A 23,402-nucleotide genomic window follows, 5' to 3' on the forward strand; every position below is an offset into this window, starting at 1 on the left:
GGTGAATGTTATGGGCTGCAAAATTGTCAATAACTGTGACAGAATTTGTGTCCTGCGTGGACTAAATACTAAATGGTCTTTTAGTTGGCCATTGACTATTTTTAGTGCAAGCTATTTGTAATTGTAATAGTTTGCCCATTTTTGTTTTGGACTCTGTTATGCATACAAACAAATTCAGTTTCTCGAGTGCTTGATTGGGGGGACACAGAACACTGGTATATGCTGCTTGCTACTAGGAGGAGGCTGACACTAGGCAAAAAAAACTAAAGAAACTATGCTCCTCCCGGCAGGATATACCTGCCCCCTGACTCTGAGCAACTCAGTTTTTTAGCTTAGTGTCAGCAGGAGGCAGACGCAGGTCTGGAGCTATCCAGACCTGGTCTTATTTCTTTAGTTTTTTTTTTTCCCCTAGTTTCAGTTTCTAGTTAGATTTTCTCTCCCTTTTTTTTGTTTTATCTAGCGTCGGGTGACAGGAGCATGGCGCTGCCTGATCCCCCACTTACGAGCTAGGGGCACGGTGCATTGCTGGATGGTCAGTTAACCCCTCCTCACCACCTCACCCCTCCTCACCAGCGCCTGGTGGTGTACCCTGGGTCCTCCTCCCCCATTTGCCCCTGTTTGCCAGCTGGGTCTGGCTTAGGGCAGGTGGCCCTAGCTTAAGGCAGGTGGCCCTAGCTGGTCGCAGACTTCAGGGGCGAGTATGTTCTGTGTTCTATGTGGTGAGTATGGTGTCCTCCCCCCTCCTCACCTCTAATTCCTCATGGGGCAGGGCTCCTTCTCACCCTCCACTCTGTGCGGGGCCCTCCCTCTCCACCTCCCGGCGCCACCGCAACCGGTCACCCATTGTCCGTTCTCAGTCTCCGCGCTCCCAGTCCACCTCCACCCGTTCCAGAACACCTACGGTGTGCTCCCAGTCCCCAGGGGAGCTGGTGGACTCTGATTCGGATCTGCCCTCTGTCTCTGAAGAGCCTTCCTGCATGTCAGATATGGTGGACAGTCTGGTGTCTGCAGTCAGGGACACCTTCCATCTACAGGACCCAGGAACTTGTGCAGCCCCTGAAGTCTCCTTCCGCTGCGCTCTTCGGTTTAGTCCACACACTGAATTTGACAAGCGCTTCCACGGGACCAAAAAGCCCCGGGCTATCTTTCCCTTTCCTCAGGACCTGGTTACAAAGTGGTCTTCTCCTCCTACGGTGTACCCTCCTGTATTGCGGCTGTCTAAATCCACCACCCTGCTGCTGGCAGATGCAGCTTCCTTTTAAGGACCCCTCAGATAAATGCATTGAAAAATTGGCGAAATTCGCCTTTTGAGGCGGCAGGCTCGGCCTTGTCATAAACTTTTGCCTCCGCTTGGGTATCCAAAGCCCTCTTGATTTGGGCTGGTCAATTGCACCAGGGGATTTTGACAGGTGCATTCCCCGGTGATTTGTCAGGTCTAGCGCAACAAATCGCTACTGTGGGGGACTACCTCTGCTCGGCCTCCTTGAAGTTGGCTCGCTACGCTGCCTTTGCCTCTGGCAAGCTAGTGGCTCTTCGGCGCTCCATGTGGCTGAAGGCTTGGAATGCCGTGGCATTTTCTGGGCTCTCGTCTATTCGACAAGCACCTAGATGAGATAATATCTGAGGCTACCGTTGCAAGAGCTCTCTCTTGGCCCAAAATCGTACACACCGTTCAGACTCGTGGAGGAAGATTTCTTCCTTTCACCCCTTCCGTTTCTTGGGCTGCCCAGACAAGTCGGCGGCCTCACAGGATAGTAGGGCTCCATCTTTCAAGGCTCGCCCCTCCTGGAACTCCGGGCCCCATTCCAACCGCCCCTCTTCCAAATCTGGGACTCGCAAGCCTTTCTCTGCCTTAGGGTGTGCCCCCATCCGAGTCTTTCTCTCGGATGGGGGTTCGTATGTCCCTCATTCGGGATGTCTGGCGCAAGTTCAGGATGCTTGGGTTCGAGAGGTCGTTTCCCAGGGCTATCGATTAGAATTATCTTCTATTCCCCGAGATTGTTTTTTCAAGTCCCGCCCTCCTCGATCTCCCAATCTTGCTGCAGCTTTTCAGGTGGTCCTCTCGTACCTTCCTATCTCAGGGCGTAATTGGACCGGTCCCTCTTCGGGAACGGTTTTCGGAGTTCTACTCAAATCTCTCCGTAGTGCCCAAGAAGGATGGCTCAGTTCGTCCCATTCTCGATTTGAAACTCTTGAACGTTCGAGTGATGTGCGGCTTTTGCATTTACGGATGGAATCCCTATGGTCTGTAGTTGCCTCCATGGATCCGGCGGAGTTCCCCTCCTCCGTGGACATACGGGATGCCTACATACACATCCATATTTTTCTGGCCCACCAATGTTTTCTCTGGTTCGCTGTTCCTGCGGGTCATTTTCAATTTGTCACTCTGCCCTTTGGGATGGCGACCGCTTCTCAGGTCTTCACCAAGACACTGGCCTTGGTTCTCCCCTATCTGGATTACCTACTCATCAAGGCGCCCTCTCTGGGACAGAATCTGTTCAGCCTCAACATCACACTACAGACCCTCTCCAGTTTCGGTTGGATCATCAACTGCGAGAAATCCAACCGGTCTCCGTCCCAATCCCTGGTGTTTCTCGGGATCCGCTTCGGTGACTTGCCTTTCGCTTCCGGAGGACAAGCCCTGGGAGCTCTTATCTGGGATTTGCTTACTCTGGTGCCTGGGTCTGGTTCCTGTCCGCACCTGCATGTCAGTTGTGGGCAAGATGGTGGCCTCCATGGAAATGGTCCCTTTTTTCCCAATTTCGGTATCGTCCCCTTCAGTGGGCCATCCTATCTGTGGGACAAATCTCCCTTGTCTCTCCACCGCAGGATCCGGCTCCCACCCAGAGTTCGCTGCTCCCTCCTTTTGGTGGCTTCGGTCCTCTTTCCTTCTTGCCTCTCCATTGTCATGTCCTGACCATAGATGAGTCTCCTCGGCTGGGGAGGTATCTTTCGGGACAAAACGTTCCAGGGCTGTTGGACTCTGGAGTCCATTCTCCCCATTAACATCCTGGAGCTCTGGGCGATCTTCCAGTGCCTTCCTTACTGGAGTCGCCTGCTTCGGGGCCTTCCAGTCCGGGTGCAGACTGACAATGCCACCACGGTGGCATACATCAATTGCCAGGGCGGCACCCGCAGCTCGGCGGCCATAAGGGAGCTGTTGAAGATCCTCTTCTGGGCGGAACTTCACATTCTAGCCATATCAGCAGTTCACTTTCCCGGGATCGACAATTGGGAGGCAGGATTCCTGAGTTGCTCCTCCACAGATCCAGGCGAGTGGTCCCTTCACCGAGAGGTCTTCGATCAAATCTGTCACTGCTGGGGGACTCCTGATGGGGATCTGTTCGCGTCCTGCCAGAACAGGAAAGTCCCTCGCTTTGTGTCCAGGTCTCCCGATCCACTGGCACTAACAGTGGACGCTCTCGTGGTCCCTTGGACCCCCTTTGCTCTCCCCTTCCTCTTTCCGCTGCTTCTTCCCAGGGTTGTTCGGATTTTCTTCCTGGGTGATCTATGGTCCGTGCCCGGAAACTCTAGTTCGCCAGGATTTACCACCGAACCTGGCAGGCCTATTTCTGCTGTTGTGAAGCTCATTCTCTCTCCCACCTCATTTTCTCTTCCGAATCTTTTGGCATTTTTTAGTCGATGCGCCTTGCCCTCAGTTCCATCAAGGGGCAGGTTTCGGCGCTTTCGGTCTTTTTCCAATGCCCTTGCATACAAACCTTCATGTTTGCACTTTTTTTTTTTTTGCAGGGTGTGGCTCACGAGGTCCCTCAGTTCCGGACCTTAACCTCGTTTGGGATGTTCTTCAGGGCCTTCAATTTGAGCCTCTGGGTCAGGTTTCCCTTTATTTCCTTTCCTGGAAGGTGGCCTTCCTTGATGCAGTGACGTCTATTCGCTGTGTCTCGGAATTGGCTGTCCTCTTGCCATTCTCCTTTTTTGGTGATCCACCAAGACGAGGTGGTTCTTTGTCCGGGGCCTTCTTTTCAACCCAAGGTTGTGACTTCTTTCTGCCCATCCCCTTCTCATCTGCGGGAGCGCCAGCTTCACAAGCTGGACTTGGTTCGGGTGGTTCGGACCCATTTGTTGGTCACTTCCTCCTTCCGGCAGTGTGACTCCCTGTTTGTGCTCCCCGAAGGGCAGCGCAAGCGGCTCCCGGCCTCCAAGGCTACTATCTCCTGCTGGATACGCTCTGCCATTTAGGGGGCATATTGCTGCAAGGGTCAGGTGCCCCCCTTTCGAGTGACTGTTCACTCCACCCACGCGGTGGGTGCTTCCTGGGCGGTCAGCCACGGGGCTTCGACTCCGGTTTGCAAGGCGGCAATATGGTCGTCTTTGCACACTTTTACCAAGTTTTACCATGTTCATACCTTTTTGTCCTCAGACGCAGGTCTGGCCCGCAAGGTCTTAAAGGCGGCCATTCAGACGTTCGTCTGATTTCTTTTCTGGCTGGGATGTGGTCTTCCCTCCCCTGGGACTGCTTTAGGATGTCTCAAGGTCCTGTGTCCCCCCCCCCCCCCAAATGAAACGCTCAAGAAAAGTAGATTTTTGGACTTGCCATAAAATCTTTCTCAGAGCTTGTATTGGGGGACACCGCACCCACCCATTGATTTGTTTGTGACCAGCCAGTTTCCACCCCCGTGGTGCAGGGGTGTTTTTTTATTTTTATTTTTTTGTGGTTGGTTCCCTTCTTGTCTTGGTTTGTGTTCGGACCGTTCTCTCTTGGTCGGTGCTCCTTCTGCTTTGGGACAAAACTGAGTTGCTCAGAGTCGGGGCAGGTATATCCTGCCAGGAGGAGCAAACTTTTTATTTTTTTATTTTTTATTTTTTTTTGCCTAGTGGCAAGCAGCATATACCCATGGGCCTGTGTCCCCCAATAGAAGCGCCGAGAGAGATTTTACGGTATGTTTGTTTTCTTTTATTCCCCCCACCCCCCCTTAATCTAGCTGCACCCATAGGTAGCGCCAGAGCTCTAGTTTTACATTCCAACTCTTGGAACGTATCTAGACATATCAATGTGATTAGAGATACTCCTGTGTAGACAGTGGATTTCTACTTTTTCCAAAAAGAGTACTATAGTGGCTATCAAGAGCTCCCAGAGGAGGCTCTTCCATCTAGGCAGAGCTCTTTTCTCAACAGCCGTTGAACAAGAACCAAAAGAAAAAAAAGTCTACAGATGGGTGTCTCTGGTTTGACTTATGTCCCTCTATTCATGTTTCAATGTTCTTCTATGGTCAGGAGATTAGATCATTTTGCATATTTATTTTTTTACAGGCGATCACAGGGACGGTGAATTGTGACGTCACAGCTCCGCCCCCGTGTCACAGCTCTGCCATCAGCTGTCACGCCCCCTCCCATAGGCTTGCATTGAGGGGGCGGAGCGTGACCTCACACAGGGGCACAATGCTCTGTCGCCATTATCGCCAGTAATCAGACCCAAATCGAACACGCTTCGGGGACTGATTCTAACGGGGTGCTGCATGCAAAATCACGGGGGTCCCCAGCGTCGGAACCCCTGCCATCTGTCATCTTATCCCCTATCCTTTGGATAGGGGATAAGATTTCTTAGCGCCGGAGTACCCCTTTAAACTTGCACACACTTGTAAATAATCCACACATATTATTATAAATTCTTTTTAGTGTTTGGATATTTATTTTATATGGAATTTGGTATATAATACTTCTGGCAGTAATATAGCCATAGTAGTAATCTTTATTGATATGTAATCTGTACATTATATCTTAATCTTTATTTTGCAGGCTCAATATTTTCACGCGTTGAGGAACATTATTTGTGGCAAGCAAATCAGCTTGGAACTCAATCTTCCATGTCCCTGCTTTTTACACTATTCTACTTTAATACTAAGTATTTTAATTTGAGGACAGTAGATCAGCACTTAAGACTTTCATTTGGTAGCGTCTTAAAACAGTGGAAAAGAAATCCCCTCACGCAAGAGAAAAAGGCTTGTCTCCAGTACCAGGCATCTTCATTGTTAGAGAGTGACAGTGAAGGTAAGCTCTTTAGTTTCCTTTAGCCCATAATTGTAATTTAATTTAAAAAGATTAAATGCGGTCATTCACCTTTTTTGCTGTTCATTGTTTGAACTTCTTTATAGTAAGACTGATTTGCTAGTTTTTGAGTTTGACCACATTTTAGCAACAATACTAGCACAATTTAGTTCTGTGTTAAAGGCCCCAGTACCTGGACCTCCTCAGGTCCACCTCAGTCAAGCCTAAATCATCTTAGGGATCCAAGTTCAGTTCTGTGGAACCGCACGTTGTCCATGCATTAATTTCATTCACACATTAGTACACGATGAACAAAGCCATAGACTGGGAATCACATGCAAGTTTTCAATGTTGATTCTTAACCCCTTAAGGACCAGGCCCATTTTGGCCTTAAGGAACAGACCAATTTTATTTTTGCATTTTCGTTTTTTCCTCCTCACCTTCTAAAAGTCATAACTCTTATATTTCCATCCACAGACCCATATGAGGGCTTTTTTTGCTTCACCAATTGTACTTTGTAATTGCATTACTTATTTTACCATAAAATGTACGACACAACCAAACAAAATTTGGCAAATTTTGGAAGGTTTTGTTTTCACACTGTACACTTTCCGATAAAAATTACATGTTTTCTTTATTCTGTGGGTCAATATGATTAAAATGATACCCATATTATATGCTTTTCTATAATTGTACCGCTTAAAAAAAAAATCTCAAACCATTTTAACAAAACTAGTATGTTTGAAATTGCCCTATTTTGACCACCTATAACGTTCTCATTTTTCCGTATATGGGGCGATATGAGGGCTCATTTTTTGCTCCATGATCTGCAGGTTTTATCAGTACCACTTTTGCCTAGGTTTTACTTTTAATAATTTTTTGGGGGAAGAAAATGTGACAAAAAAGCAGCAATTTTGGACTTTTTTATTTTTTACGTTTACACCGCTCACCGTACGGATAATTAATAATATATTATTATTTTTTTTTTTAACACTTTAATAGTCCCCATAGGGGACTTAATCATTTGATTAAGGTTGATCAGTGTTATCGGTGATCTTCTGCTCTGATCTGCTCAATTTCAGACCAGAGCAGAAGACCCCGGGAGACAGCCAGAGCCAGGTGAGGGGACATCTGGCTGCCATGCTGGATGATCGGATCCCCGTGGCAGTGCTGCGGGCGATCCGATCATCCTTTCAAAGTACCACACTGCTGCAGATGCAGCAGCCGGGACCTGCCGCGCATGACACAAGCACCGCAACTGCGTTAAGTACCACAGCACCATGACGTACATTTAAGTTCATTGTCGTTAAGGGGTTAAGCCAATGCCAGACAAAAATATCTTGATCACTCATTCTTTCTTTTTGTTTTTTCCAGTTGACCATAATCTGCATATGTAGTTAATGCCTTATGTGTTTCAGATTAAGCATGTCGTGTTTGTCTTGTAGATAAAGTTGCACCTGGGAAACGGAAACATGAAGAAGACGAGACAGTTTTGGAACAGATTGAAAACTCGGCGGACCCATCACGTTGCCCTGTGAAAATTTTTGAATACTATTTATCTAAAAGGTATCGTGGGGATATCATATGGTTTTCTGTCTCACAACAGTCTGTCCTGTAATGCTATATTCACACACATGTGGTTTGGGATACTTTTTTTTGTTTTGGTTTTTTTAGGCTTGTAAAAACAAAAAGTTTATCAATGCAGTACCTGATACAGTAAAAAAAAATATATATTTTTATGCTTACTGTAAAATCGCTTTCTTGGAGGATCCGTTGGGGGACACAGAGACCGTGGGTATATCTTGCTGACACTAAGCATGCAAAAGAAAATCGGCCCCTCCTGGCGGGATATACCCCACCCACTGACCCTGAGCTAATCAGTTAAGTCCCAAATCAGTAGGAGGGAACCGACAGAAAGAAACCAGCAGGTGTCCGAGGGCACCAGACAAAAAAAAGGAACCGAAAAACACCCCTCAGGAAAAAAATTACCGAACCTTAGAAACAAACAATGGGTGGGTGCTGTGTCCCGCAATGGATCCTCCGGGTATGGGTAAGCAGAAAAAAAAATCAACTTTTCTCGGTTTCTTCCATTGGGGGACACAGACCGTGGGACAATATCAATGCAGTCCCTGGGGTGGGAAAAAAATACCCAACACCGAATCAGACAGAAGACTGAGCCACTGCCGCCTGCAACACCTTGTGACCCAGACTGGCGACAGCTGACGCGAATGTGTGCATTTGGTAAAATCTAGTGAAATTGTGCAAGGACGACCAGGTGGCCGCCTTACAAACTTGCAGGGCCGAACGGAACGCATGGAATGCGCAGTCACCCGAAAAGGTGGAACCTTCCCTTGGCGATGGTACGATTCAAAGATGGCAGAACACATACACTGCGAAATGGTCGCCTTGGAAGCCAAAGACCTTTGAGACTACCCTCTGGAATCAAGGAGTCACCTTGCCGAAAAGAGGAGGTGACAGAAAGATATATCCGCACAGCCCGAACAACGTCCAGACTATGTAGAGATCCTCCTTTAGCATTGGAAGGAGCCGGACAAAAAGGAAGAACTATTTCCTCATTCATGTGAAAGGGGGAAGCCACCTTGGACCATCTTGTCCTGATGAAAGACAAAAAGGGGGGAGCGACAGGAAAGAGCTTCCAGCTCAGAGACCCTCTTAACGGAGGTAATTGCGATGAGAAAGGTGACCTTCCACAAAAGGATGCAAAGAGAGGTGTCCCGGAGTGGTTCGAACGGAGCCTCCCTCAAAGCACCAAGCACCAGGTTGAGATCCCAAGGAGGGGTGGGAGACCTGAAAGGCGGCACCACATGGGCCACGCCCTGCAGAAAGGTGCAGACATGAGAATTAGAAGCCAACTGCTGCTGAAACAGAATAGAAAGAGATGACATTTGACTTTTAAGAGAGCTGAAGGTCAAGTGTTGATCTAGAGCCAATTGCAAAAAGGCAAGAACGAGCGGAAAGGAAAAAACTACCGGGGAAACGGACTGAGCCTCGCACCACCGGAAATAAGCCTGCCAAGTGCGGTGGTAAATCCTAGCAGAGGAAGGCTTCAGAGCCCGAAGCATGGTGCAAGTCACCCCGGAAGAAAACCCCCGAGCTCTCAAAACCGTGGTTTCAACTGCCATGCCGTCAAATGCAGCGACAGTAAACTGGGGTGGCAGAATGGGACAAATTGGAAGACGCAGCGGCATGTCGGCGTACCACGCGCCTGGGCCAATCTGGAGCCACTAGATTGGCAGGACCACCCTCCGCCTTGAGTTTCCACAGAACCCTGGGCAGGAGAGGCGGAAAGAGGTAAGGAAGGAAGACTGAGGGATGACCAGGGCGTCTAGAGCCAGAAGGTCTCGTGACTTCGCGACAAAGCAAGGAAGCTGCTTGTTGTGGCTAGACGCGAAGAGATCTACGTCCGGGGTCCCCCAGAGGTCGCAGATCCGCGCAAACACTTCTAGGTGGCAAGATCACTCCCCCAAATCCATGGAAGAGCGGCTTAGAAAGTCAGCTTCCCAATTTCCCACACCTGGAATGTTAATCGTAGAGAGAGCAGGAACTCTAGTCTCTGACCAGAGCAGAATCTTGGAAACCTCCTCAGTCACCGAGCGACTGCGCGTGCCGCCCTGGCGATTTATATATGCCACCGCCGTGACATTGTCCAACTGGACACGGACCGGTCAACCCTGAAGGAGGATCTCACAGTGGAGGAGATGGTCCAGAGCTCCAGAAGATGGGAAGGCGAGCCTCCAGAGGAGACCAGCGACCCTGGACCGTCAGTTCCAGACACCCCCCCCCAGCCCTAGAGAGTTGCATCGGCTGTGACTACTTGCCAGTGGAGGGGAAGAAAAGACCACCCTGGAGAAGTAGGGGAGAATGGAGCCACCACAGAAGAGACCGCCAAACCGAAGGAGGCAGAAGAATCTGGCGATCCAGATTTTACGGGGACTTGTCTCACCTGGCCAAGATGGCCAGCTGGAGGGGGCGATCGAGAGACGCCCTTCTGCCGCTTGTACAACGGAAGACTAACTGTGTCGAAATGGAGACCCAGAAATACTGGAGACTGGGAGGGAGACGGGTTGGACTTTTCCTGGTTGATCACCCAACCGAAGTCTGACAGTCTGTACCGTGAGATGAAGGCTCTCCAAATTTTGGGACCGGGGCCGGGCTTTGATTTAAAGGTCTTCCAGATAGGGAAGGACCAAGATCCCCCCCCCCCCCGGGCCTGAAGAATGGCAATCACCGCCGCTATGACCTTGGTGGTGAAAACCCAGGGAGCCGTAGCAAGGCCAAAAAGAAGTGCCACAAATTGAAAGTGACCAGCAGGAACAGCGAAGCGGAGAAAACGCTGATGGGCCGGGAAAATGGGGGATGTGGAGATAAGCATCCAGGATGTCCACTGACATAAGAAACTCCCCTTGGTCCATGGAAGCCACCACGGAGTGGAGGAACTCTATTGGAAAATGACGGAACCGCAAATGGCGTTTGAGTAACTTGAGGTCCAGAATGGGATGCACAGAGCCCTCCTTCTTGAGGACGACTAAGACCTTCGAGTAGAACCCCGAAAAACGCTCCCCTGGCGGAAGTGGCACAATTACTCCGTGAGCGAGGAGCGTACCTAAAGCAACCTGAAAGGCCGCCGCCAAAGAAGGGGATCAAGGAGGACGGGTTTCGGAAGAAACTATCCCTGGAGAGAGAAGCAAACTCCCTCCGATAACCCTCTATGACATCCCGTACCCAAGAGTCCTGTACTTGAGCTAGCCAAACGTCCCGGAAAAGAGACAGACGACCTCCCACCTGAGAAGAGGACACCAGTTGGGGCGTTTCTTCAGGAGGAGGAAGGCTTACGGTTTCTCGACTTGGGCACGAAACCACCAGAATGCTTGTCTGACTTCCAGGAAGGACCTGCCTTGAAAGAAGGGGCTTTCTGAGATTGAGAGGGTGACCCAATGCAAAGGGCCAAAAGGAAGCTGCCTTCCAACGGGGATTGGAGTGGCGAGGTTTGTTCGGCAGCTAAGAAGTTTTACCCCCAGTAACTTCGGAACTGGAGAAAGGCTTCCAAGGCTGCTGAGCAGAGAAAGTCCCTTGCTTGAGAGAGTTGGCGAGCGATATCCGCCAATTCCTCTCTGGGTGCGCCTGACAGGATGTCCTGACATAGTTGAGAAGCTCAAACCGAAACAGCCTTGGCCACCCAAGCAGATGCAAAGGTGGGTAGCAGGGATAAACCTGCTGCTTCAAAGGCAAATTTCTCCAAGTTCTCCATCTTTTTGTCCGCAGGATCCTTAAGTGATGGTGTGTCCACTAGAGGCAGAGTATTAGAGCTTGAATCTTCTTGGTTCCCTGGAATCGTTTGTCCGGATGCTTCCAAGCTGTGTCCAACAAGGTGTCAAATTCAGCATGAGAACTGAAAGCCTTTGGAGAAGGCAGAGAGCGGTTAAAGGAAACTTCTGGATTAGGATCCGAAGTGCTTGGGTCCTCCAGATGAAGTGTCCCTGATGGCTGACACCAACCCCTCCACCATATCAGACACTGCAGAGTGGTCCTCATGATCTGAGGTGGATTCTGACCAGTCATCCACTACTTCCCCTGAAGAGTGGGAACATGAGGGGGTAGCCCTATAATGAGGAGTGTGAGACCTGGAACGAGGAATCGGGACCTGGGACGATCACCTGGGGAATGGCCCCCTGGAGAGGGTATGCTGCCGGTGAGCTGAGGAAGAGGAGCGAGACCTATGGGAAGTGTCTTTCTAGAGTACACGACTCTGGCGAAGAGCCAGATGAAATCACCTTAGAGCGCTTGCGAGCGTGCTGGAATATGGGGTCAGGAGAGACTGAATGAGACTCCCTGGGGGAAGTACGCAGTGAAGACTGCTCTAAGGAAGAGGCCACTGATCTGGAGACCCTAGCCATTTCAGAAATCGACTGGAAAAGGGAAGAAACCCACTCTGGGGGAGGGGAGGACCCCACGCATTCCAGAGGAACATCCTGAGATACAGAAACAGATGGAATGGCGCGCTTGGTGGAGCAGGCGGAATTTGGTTTTGCATCCCACACAAGCATAGTAAGTGACTAGGGCCAAAGTTGCCTGTCGTGAGGGGGAGGACTTAGGTCTAGGGTTGGACATAGGTGCTAGTAAAAGTAGTCAGCAAAATTAAAATGAATCAATCTCAGCCAGGTCCTGCATCCCCAGCTGCTGGAGCAGAAAAGCAGGCTGCAGGTGCTCTGAAGCTGGCGTTGAAGAGGCAAGGAACAGCTGAAAAGATATCGTCCATGGTGCAGAGGAGGAGCTAGCAGTGCGTCCCAGAGAACGCCTCTGGCACCATTGGAGGAGAAGGTAGCAAATGACCCCCAAAGCGCACGCACCGAGCAGATAGGTAAATCGGTGATCCCTGGTGCGTACGCAAAGCAAGCATTGGCCAGCAGGAGAATGGGAGCTCCGCCAGCAAACTCGAATGCGGGCGGAGAAAAGATCCGGACCCGGCCGCAGCTGTAGTCTTAATCAACGCTTCCCACGCCTGCCTGAGTGCAAGCAGAAACAAAAGTAAGGGGGAAAAAAACGCCGGGCGTGCAACCGCATCACAGCTGCAGGAGCTGCGGCCGGCATCCCAGGATAGACTAAATAGCTGCTGAGCCTGCAAGTAAGCAGGGTAGGGAAACTGCCCTGCAATCCCCAGAGTCCCAGCACTGCAAGAACACACATCACTTTTAAAACACATCTTCTCCAATAAAGGCTACAGACGAAAATCCCTCCCCCTCCCGCCCAAAGCAAGGCATAATGCATAGAGGCATAATATATAGAAAGCGGTGGTGGGAGAGTAGGGGGGAGGATATACTCACCCTGTATACAGCCATACTTACCTGGTCTTCAGCCATCTATAGTCACCTGCATCACATCAGGGGAAGATAGGGGGACCTGGACCTAAGGAGCAATGCCAGGCACTGGCTGTGAAGGGGTTAACGGTGCATGCTTTATGCCTGTGCCCCTTAGCCGCATATGGGGAACAGGTAGCGCCATGCTCCTGATCCCCCACCTAAAAACAAGAAAATAAAAAGGAGAAAAGAACCTAAAAACAGGCCCTAGCTGTAGAAAAAATAAAATAAAAAATAAGTCTGGAGAACTCCAGACCGGTCTACTGGCACTAAGCTAAAGCTGATTAGCTCAGGGTCAGTAGGCTGGGTATATCATGCCAAGAGGGGCCGACTTTCTTTTGTATGCCTAGTGTCAGCCTCCTAGTGACAGCAAGATATACCCACGGTCTCTGTGTTCTCTAATGGAACTGACCGAGAAACACAATTTAACAGCAATGTGCGAACACAGCCTATTAAATAAGAGGTGGTTCTGTTTCTTAGGTAAATGGGCTTTGCAATAATTTTTTTTATATAAATAATTATCCTGTTAACCATGTTTCCACAATGTAGGTTATGCTGTTTTGAATTCAATGCCTTATGCTTTTTAAATATTTTTTGCTTTTTTTAAGATAGTCTGACAGGCTGGGTTATAGTGCTGGTGAACAGCTTTAAAAAGAGGGTTACTTACTTAAATGTGTGCAGTATTTGCAGACTGATGCTGCTCATTGTTTTCTTCCTCTTGTGCAGCTCTGTGCAATGGAAGCCGGGAGCATCCATTGCCTCCTGTTGGTTTGACCGGAAAATCTGCTTTTAAATTATGCAGAATTTTCCAGGGCAGTGTGGTAGGACTGTGATGAAGAGCAGGGGTAAAGAATAGCACTCTGGGAATTGTAGTGCTGAGCAACTACTCAACCAGGTAGTACAGGTCTAAGAGCAGTTCTAGATGCTTCTGCAGGGTTTTTTCTTTAACCTTATGTGAGCATATTTCCTATTTTGGCTCCTTTCTGTTCCACCTCTTATTGCTCTGTATGCCACTTCCAAAATGGACTTGTTCAGCCAATCACTAAATAAGGTGGGACACTGCTGCAGCTAGTGATTGGCTAAAGGGGCTGTAGAGTGTCTATAAAGGAAAAAAATCCTCTGTGGGAGCCCAAGTAAGCAAGATAAGGGAATACCCCTTGAGGGTACGTTTACACATTCGGGACTTGCAGTAGGGACCTGTCCGTGTGAACGTACTGTTAATGTGGAAGCAGCTGCATTGACAAGCACTTCTAACTGCTTAATGTTCTTACTTGCACTTTACTGGACTATTTTTAATATTCCATTTTCAAACCTTTGCTGGTTTTATGCTTTTTTTTTTTTCAGTACATTTATCTTGACATGCATTTCTGTGTCTTTGCAGCCCACAGAATATCAGCCAGAGAATGGATGTGTTTTATTTGACTCCTGAAAGCCTCTCTTCTGATTCCTCGCTGTGGTTCACATCAACTCCCCTGGATCGTAACACTTTGGAAAACATGCTAATACGGGTTTTACTAGTAAAGGATATTTATGACAAACACAGTCATGAACTGGATGAAGACACAGACTAAATCTTGCAAGCTGTTAAGCAGCAACAAGAATGAAAGTCACGTTAGGTAGACAAGCTGCTGGCGTGAATATCTCAGAACGAAGAGTAAAAACATTTCACAGTTTACTCCACATGTATTTTATGAGTTTTGTAGCGGTGTACCTGGCCTGGGTATCACATTGTAAATATTTGTGTGACATTTTGCCATTTTCCTTGTAGTGAATTTTAGGAAACCTAAAACACAACACAACTCATATTTTTTTTTATTATTTATTTGAACTAGGGACGTTTGTAACTTTTTACATGAGATCTGAATGAGAATGTGCCATGTGTATTTGCTTTATCATCATATTGCACAATTCTGCTGTTGGAAAAAAGCCTTCTGTAAAAAAGAAGGTTTTACCCAGTTTCTTAAATTCGCTAGTTACGTATCTAATAGGATTAACAAAGATTTAGATTATGCCTTCTCAAATTTTAAATTCAATTGTAAAGTAATAGGAATTGTTTTTATTTTCAATTTGGGAATAATAGAAATCCTATTGGGCTATGTAGAAAAAAATCCTTGTCTGTACCAAAAATTAGACAATTTTGAAAATGTCAATATTTGTGTACTGTAACGTGAATATTTTGGTTAATTTTGGTTAATTCTTCCCTATATTTTTTTTTTTATTATTATTTTAGCCCCTCCCTATTAAAATATTACAATGGATTTTCTTTTTGTGATTCTTATATTGCCACATAAATAAAATGACTGTCTAAATTTGTGTAGCATTAAAAAGTAAGAATGTTCTCTTGGAGGGGATATATATATATATATATATATATATATATATATATATATATATATATATATATATATATATGTATGTATTATATATATATATATATATATATATATATATATATAATATATATATATTTTTTTCTTTTAGGTTTTTTTTTTATTAATAGAACGTGTCCAAAAGCATTAAAGTGACCTTCTGGAAATATCTCCATTTTATTCCCTCTCATGAATGCCATAAAAATGTAACAAACCAAAAAATTCTGAATGCTAATTTAAAGAGTAAATTGTGTTTTCATGTGGTATCTGAAAACATACATGTTTTGGATAGGCTTATTCTGAAATCTACGGCGCAGGCTTCATATTCATAGTCTTGCACTGTTTGTGCCTTTTCAATAAGTGAAGGTACTAATCTCTGGCTTAAGTGGCAATTTCTCATACCTTAGCTAGTAATCAAATCTGATCCAATGTTGCAGGTTTTTTTTGTGGGCCGGCGTAAAACCATCTAAAAAATGAATGCAGTTTGAAACCATTTAAATACTAAAATAGATGGGAAGACTTTTATTTTTTTTAACCCCTTAAGGACGCAGGACGTAAATGTACGTCCTGGTGCGGTGGTACTTAACGCACCAGGACGTACATTTACGTCCTAAGCATAACCGCGGGCATCGGAGCGATGCCCGTGTCATGCGCGGCTGATCCCGGCTGCTGATCGCAGCCAGGGACCCGCCGGCAATGGCCGACGCCCGCGATCTCGCGGGCGTCCGCCATTAACCCCTCAGGTGCCGGGATCAATACAGATCCCGGCATCTGCGGCAGTGCGCAATTTGAATGAATGATCGGATCGCCCGCAGCGCTGCTGCGGGGATCCGATCATTCATAACGCCGCACGGAGGTCCCCTCTCCTTCCTCCGTGCGTCTCCTGCTCTGGTCTGTGATCGAGCAGACGAGAGCAGGAGATGACCGATAATACTGATCTGTTCTATATCCTATACATAGAACAGATCAGTATTAGCAATCATGGTATTGCTATGAATAGTCCCCTGTGGGGACTATTCAAGTGTAAAAAAAAAATGTAAAAGTTAAAAAAAAGTGAAAAATCCCCTCCCCCAATAAAAAAGTAGTCCGTTTTTTCCTATTTTACCCCCAAAAAGCGTAAAATTTTTTTTTATAGACATATTTGGTATCGCCGCGTGTGTAAATGTCCGAACTATTAAAATAAAATGTTAATGATCCCGTACGTATAAAAAATTATAAAAAATGTATTAAAAGTTTTTTATATGCAAATGTGGTATCAAAAAAAAGTACAGATCATGGCGCAAAAAATGAGCCCCCATACCGCCGCTTATACGGAAAAATAAAAAAGTTAGAGGTCATCAAAATAAAGGGATTATAAACGTACTAATTTGGTTAAAAAGTTTGATTTTTTTTAAGCGCAACAATAATATAAAAGTATATAATAATGGGTATCATTTTAATCGTATTGACCCTCAGAATAAAGAACACACGTCATTTTTACCATAAATTGTACGGCGTGAAAACAAAACCTTCCAAAATTAGCAAAATTGCGTTTTTCGTTTTAATTTCCCCACAAAAATAGTGTTTTTTGGTTGCGCCATACATTTTATGATATAATGAGTTATGTCATTACAAAGGACAACTGGTCGCGCAAAAAACAAGCCCTCATACTAGTCTGTGGATGAAAATATAAAAGTTATGATTTTTAGAAGGCGAGGAGGAAAAAATGAAAACGTAAAAATTAAATTGTCTGAGTCCTTAAGGCCAAAATGGTCTGAGTCCTTAAGGGGTTAAAACTGCCACTGCAGTTTTTGAGTGAAAGTATATTCAAGAGGCATGGAAACTATAACGGAAGGACTTATACTTCTCCTTTCTGCTGGATCTACTAATGTCTTTGGTTATTAAAAAAAAAATAAAAATAGTGCCAAGTGGAAATCCAGCCTTAAGGTAGGGGGTCACATGTGCCGTATTTACCTGCATATTTTCTGCAGCTGATTTTGCTACCCATTGACCTTAATGGGTAGGAAAATATGCAGCAGCAAAATATGGCATGTGAGACCTTTCTGTAAAGGGATATTTCTATCTCACCTTTTTAGCTTCCCGGCCACCACCTGCCAGTATGCGGCCCCTGAATTTGGTCTGGAGAGGATGAGTTCTGAAATTTGCATAACGCACATTGACTGTTAACAGCTTGCTGGGTTGCCTCCTTTTCACAACGCCTTTTAAAGTTAAAGCAAACTATTTGAGCATCTTCCAGTAAAATCCGTGGGAGTTATGCAAATTGCATAATTCTTCTTCTTCAGCAGTTTTCACCAACCTGATCTTGCTGATTTGTGCATCTATATAAATTCATTATCTGCTGCACATCTCTGGTTTACTCAGGGAAATGTGCAGCTGATAACAATAATTTAACTGACTGCACAAAAGATGCAATCAGCTGATGAACAAGCTAATTAATGTCCCATGTACACAAGCCAGTTTTCTCTGTCGTCTCATTGGGGAACACAGGAGAGCATGCAGATGTTGCAGCCAGGTGCAGAGTTCTGGCCACATTTTTCTACCTTCTGACCGGAGACCCGCTACTGCTGGCCCAGTGTTAGGCTTTCGGGTGCAGCAGTCTCACGCAGCAGGACATTTCCCCAGTGGGGAGGAGTCAGCTGTGTTAAACTACCAGTCCCATGGGCCGGTCCTTGAATCAGCCGCATGATTGTGCGGCCGGCACCTCCGTTCGTGTAGCCAGGTGACAGAGGGACCAGCCTCTTCATATAGCCCTGGCCCAGTCTCTGGCTTTTTCACCACTCTTCTTAGCTCTGGCCTCCTCTTTACTTCGTTAGGCCATCTCAGGCATCTCCTGGGGGCGGTGTTTGGTGCCAGCGAGCTGCTCTGCAAAGTGAAAGTAAAAAAAAAAAAAAAACACTTATTCTCCCAGGCTCTCTTCGCCCTCTGGGGGCTGTTTCATACCCAGTTCTTCTGTTTCCATTCTTGTGCTTGAACCCCCCCCCCCTCTGGTGGCCAAAAGTTGGTACTGCAGCCTTACCGTATTCTGTGACTTTCTCTGTGCTCCCATATGTAGGGCAGTCTGCATGTGTGTTTTACTGGAATACTCTCCTAAGCTCGCTTCTCAGGCTTTTTAGTGTAGGATCAAGTGTAGTGTCTGTCCTTAGTTTCTCATCTGGTACGTTGCATATCCTGGGACCTTAGATGGATTTTGGTGGATGATTCCTAAGCCTGCTTTAGTCGCCTTATGCGTGTGTGCCTCATAGGGCATTTTCTGCAGGTTCAGCGCATCCCACAGTTTGGAATGGTTGGTTTCTGCTCGTGCCACATGCCCTTGGGCATTGTCCCATTGTGTGCACATGAGCTGCAGACTTAGCACTAGGTGCTTCTAGCTCCAGTTCCTGAGTAATCTTGTTCGGGTTTATTGCCGCTTTCCCTTGCTCGTGTTGGCCATTTTTGCTGTGTTCTGCCGGAGGTTCAGTGTGGGCAGTAATCAGTGTTGCCACGTTGCCCTTGCCCTTTCTCTGGGAGTAACATTAACCCTGGCAGCAGTCTGCCTGTTCCCTTCACCTCCGGCCACCCTTAAAGAGTCTGCCACATTCGTGGCTGTTGTCCCAATGCCACGCCTAATGTGTGAGGTGACCGAGGGGGTGCACCTGTGTGGGCTATGGACTATGCAGCATTTTTTTGGGTGGTTCACTGTGACGTGGCCCTCTCCAATGCCCATGGAGGATATGTCTGCAGCAGCTATTCCAGTACTCCACTTTGAGTGGGAGTTGTCCGATGTACAATGGACCTTCTACATCATCCATAGAGATTGGGAAGTCTGCCACAGCTGCTATTCCGGTACTCCGCTTTGACAGTTGACCAGGGTCCATAGAGGTTGGGATGTCTACCACATCTGTAGTTGCAGCTCTGCTATATATCAGGGTTGACTGTTGTTTATTGGGCATTTTGAATCGCCCATGGAGGATGTGGTGCTTGCCGCAGCCCTAGTGCTCCTCGGCATGTGGGTATTGCTGGGTGAGTGTCCCTGCATGCTCACAGGTCTCCACACATCCATGGGAACGCACTTTCCGCCTCATCTGAGCATTCCCAGGCATCCACCTTTGCCCTTCAGGGGTGGGGTATCACTTGCCTTCCAGTGACAGTGGTTTGCATGTTACCTGTGGTAGACTACACAGCGCTCTCTCCCCTATACGAGGGGTCATGGCGGTGAGCCTGCTATGTCCAGTACTGCAGTTTCTTACCCCCTTCCACGGGGGAGGAGTTGTCAGTCTGTCTGCTTTCGCTGAGGTGCATTCCTGTCTGGTTTTGCTTGGTCCCAACTCTGGCTCATCCAGCGTTTTCATTCCCCACCCCAGGGGAGGCGCTATGGCATGCATAGTCTGCTTTCTGCTTCGGCTAATTTCAGTCTCATTCTTCCTTCCAGGGACAGAATGTGTTAGTGGTCTGGCAACATCGTACTATTGTCAATGGGATACCTATCATTACTCATACCATCTTGGCTCGCCCCTCTGGAGTTTGGGCGGAGTTTTACGTTGTCCGCTTGTTCACGGGCGGTCTTTCATTTCTCCTGTTCTAGGCGAAGTACTGTCAGTCTTCTATACCCCCCCCCCCCCCGTAGCTGATTCAGCCATCTCATTGACCCCTTCTGCTACTGGCCTTGGGGTAGCTAAGTGAGGTGTCTATTGAAATTTAAGCCTTCCCTTCAAGTGGTTGTGTGGCCCATGTACAGTTCCTGCTTTTGCAGCCGTTGTCCTTATGGCCTCCCAGTATCGGAGGGTTACCTTCTTTGATTCCTCCTCTTCCTCTCCCTGCCCTCATTCTCCTCCTTTGTGGTGGAGTTCTGTGGCATTTGGCTTAGTTGTGGCTGTTGCCGTCCTAGCTTTAACAGACCCTCTTGGGTACTTGTTGGTCCTGTTAGGGCGGTACCTGTTTTCTCTTCCACTGGGTGGAGTACTGTCAATTCTGGCCAGGTCCATGCCTGGGCTTCTCCAGCCCCTTGCGCTGACATCTTTCCCTGTCGGGGTAGGTCTTCCTTGGGAGCAGTCCTTGGGCTTCCTTCTGGATGAGTATGTTCTGTTGATCTCTACTCTTACTTTCCAGCAATCCTTCTTCTGCTTGGAGTGTCTCGAGGCCTTCCTCCTTGTGGTCGTTCTGTTCGGGCTGCCCTTGGCTCCCCAGGGTTACACAACAGTCTTGGCTGTGGCAGGTCACCCTCCCTTTTTGGAGTGTCTATTGTGCCATGCTTGCCTGACGGTCTGGGTGGGCACCCTCTTGTGCCCACCCAGGAGGTGTCTTCTGTTACCTCACCTTGTCGCTTCGGCTGGGTTGACTTCTTGCTGGGTCCACTCGGTCTTCCGCTCAGTGACTTGTTGTTCTGGGATGTTACTCAGTCGGTCATCCAGTCCGTTCTGGCCTTTGGGATCCCCTGCTTAATCGGCCTTTTCTATCCCCTAGCCTCTTGTGTATGCGAGTGCTGGGCGGCGAGGTGATCTCAGAGGAAGCGGTGCCTTTTTCTTTTGGCCACTATTCTTCCCTGGAGTATTTCACACTTTCCCTGGAGGCCCCAGATTTGTTCAGAACCCTCTCCCTCGGTATTCAGCCTTTTTCAGGTCCTCCTTGCCTCTTCCAGGTAGCCTTTCCATGCCTCGATTTCTGGGATGGTTTTACTGACGCTTCTGCCCTTCCAGTGACTCTTGTCTCTGGCCTTGGTGGGGTTCCGGCCCCTCTCATCTCTGTCCTTCTCTATGGAAGGCGGTCTCTGTTTGCTCCACCATACCTTGCCCAAGTCTAGGTGGTCGTCAGCCGGCTTGAGGTTGTCCTCCACTCCTGGGTGCCTCCATTTCTTACTGGATCTGGGATCCTCTGTTTCTCTTTGCGGCTGCTTCGGTGTTCCGGATGGTTCTGTTCCTCCCTGCCGACCGGTTGGGCAGGCCTCCGGGACATCCGTTTCTTGCTGTTTTTGGTCAGCTCTTGTACCCCAGTCTCACTTTTGGGTCCTAGCTCCCCTTCATGTTTTGTAAGAGCTTCCGAGTGGTTGAATGCCGGTTTCCTCTGGGCCTCACCAACTATCTTCTGGGAAGGGATCGGGCTCAGTCTCTCTGGTCTGACCCTTACTTATATGATGGTTGTTTTTCCCACCCCAGGGACTGCTTTGGGACGTCCCATGGTCTCCTGTGTTCCCCAATGAGGTGACCGAGAAAAGGAGATTTTTTTTTTTTTTTTTTCACTGTAAAATCTTTCTCGTAGGCTTCATTGGGGAACACAGCACCCACCTATTTACGGTTTCTGGTCCCGTTGTTTGCCTGTTACTTTCTCGTGTCCTTTGGAAGCATCTCCTTTTGTTGTTTTTGGCTTCTCCTGCTTTGTGACACAACGGATTATCTCTGTGCCTGTGGGCGAGTATATCCTGCTGGGAGGAGCAGACTTCTTTTTTTGCCTAGTGTCAGCCTCCTAGTGGACAGTAGAATAATACCCATGGTCTCCTGTGTTCCCCAATGAAGGCTACGAGAGATTTTACAGGGAGTACAAAAAAAAATCTTTACCAGTAGTGAGCATTCCTGTGCAGTTCATTTGGCTGATAATTGGCCAATGTACATGGCCACTTAGGTCATCAATATCTGATCTGCTTATGTTCATTGTGTATTGTAGGTCCCCTAATTCTGTTAAACTGATAAAGGATCCATTCATTGTGTGTAGTAGCTGTTTTTGGTTATTGCTAGCTCCCATTGACATCATGGCTCTTTAGTTCTACTTCTGAACCTGTAGTAGGGATGTTGACACCCTTGCCAATTACTGTAGATGTGGACTTCCTAGCCTAAGGATAGGCCCTAAATGTTTTACTGGAAAACTTTTTTAAAGAAGTTTCACCTGCCAAAAAACTGGCAAACATTGGTGGCAAAATAGTTTGTTTACATAAATTATTACTATTTCTCATGCTTCTTTAAAGGGGTACTCCTGTAGAAAACAAATTTCTTTTTGTTTTGTGTTTTATTTATTTTAATTTTATTTTTTCCAATTAACTGGTGCCAGAAATAAACAGATTTGTAAATTCTATAAAAAAAATAAAATCTTAATCCTTCCAGTACTTATCAGCTGCTGTATGCTCCACAGGAAGTTGAGTTGTTCTTTTAAGTCTGACCACAGTGCTCTCTTTTTTTCACATCTGTCCATGTCAGGAACTGTCAGGAGCAGGAGAATTTGCTTCTACTTTGGACAGTTGCTGACACAGACAGATGTGTCAGCAGAGAGCACTGTGGTCAGACAGAAAAGAACTCCACTTTCTCTGGGGCATACAGCAGCTAAGTACTGGAAGGATTAAGATTTTTTTAATGGATGTAATTTACAAATCTGCATAACTTTCTAGAGCCAGTTGATATGAAAAAAAGGTTTTTTTTTTTAACCCCATTAAGACTTTGGTATAACTCTAAGCTTGTGTGTGTAAACATAATACACCCATTGGTGCATGAACATTTAGATCTTTGGCAAGTCTGTAAATTCTGTGCTTCTATAAAATTTTAGCAGGGGTCCACTGTATCACTACTTCCTCACTTAACTTTATTAAGATTTATAGCAGCGAAGTAGTTTTATGCCCATACAATACCAGGTTATGAAAACATTTTACTTACAAAAATGATGAGGTAACAGACTGGTCATGAAATCTCCAAAACCTCTCCAGTAGCAGCCAGTACCAAGAACTACTTTCAAGAAGGTAGTAAGTTTTAATTAGCTTTTTCTTATTTTATTTTTTTTTATCAAGTTGTCTCTGAATAGACTGTATAATTACTTTTTTGAGCATCATTGAAGGAAACTATTTACTTTTTTTTTATTTAAATACAGAATTACTCAGTACGGGATCCAAACTTTTTTTTATTATTATAGGATTGGGTTCTACCCTCAGTATGAGTTTGGGTTGTCTGTACTATCAAATTTTTACTTTATGAATTCTATTGGTGGGAAGTCAAAGCCAATGACTGCTTATCATGTAGTACTTTATTTCAAATATATTATCAACAATTTCTAGGCAATTTCCAATAAACCTATATTGATAATGCAATGATGATGAAATATTACCCACAGTACTAAATGCATTTTTTTTTCCTTAAATCTTATTGAAGTTTACATTGTGACATGTTAGTGCTTTTTCTTCTATGGTTTTAAAACTTAAGAC

The 23,402-nt window shown here is 46.7% G+C and overlaps 1 protein-coding gene across 3 annotated transcripts in view; it reads left to right on the forward strand.

The window, feature by feature from the left end:
- Positions 1 to 15,210, forward strand: part of ZMYM2 (zinc finger MYM-type containing 2) — a 122,453-nt gene extending 107,243 nt beyond the window's left edge. For all 3 annotated transcript variants that reach the window (XM_056561712.1, XM_056561711.1, XM_056561713.1), the window contains exons 21-23: positions 5,758 to 6,009; positions 7,452 to 7,572; positions 14,263 to 15,210. In XM_056561712.1, coding sequence (XP_056417687.1) covers positions 5,758 to 6,009; positions 7,452 to 7,572; positions 14,263 to 14,452 — 563 coding nt within the window. In that variant the 3' untranslated portion in view covers positions 14,453 to 15,210. The remainder of the gene's footprint in view (positions 1 to 5,757; positions 6,010 to 7,451; positions 7,573 to 14,262) is intronic.
- The last annotated feature ends 8,192 nt before the right edge of the window (positions 15,211 to 23,402 follow it).

Source organism: Hyla sarda, chromosome 2, assembly GCF_029499605.1.
Source record: "Hyla sarda isolate aHylSar1 chromosome 2, aHylSar1.hap1, whole genome shotgun sequence".
NCBI lineage: Eukaryota > Metazoa > Chordata > Amphibia > Anura > Hylidae > Hyla > Hyla sarda.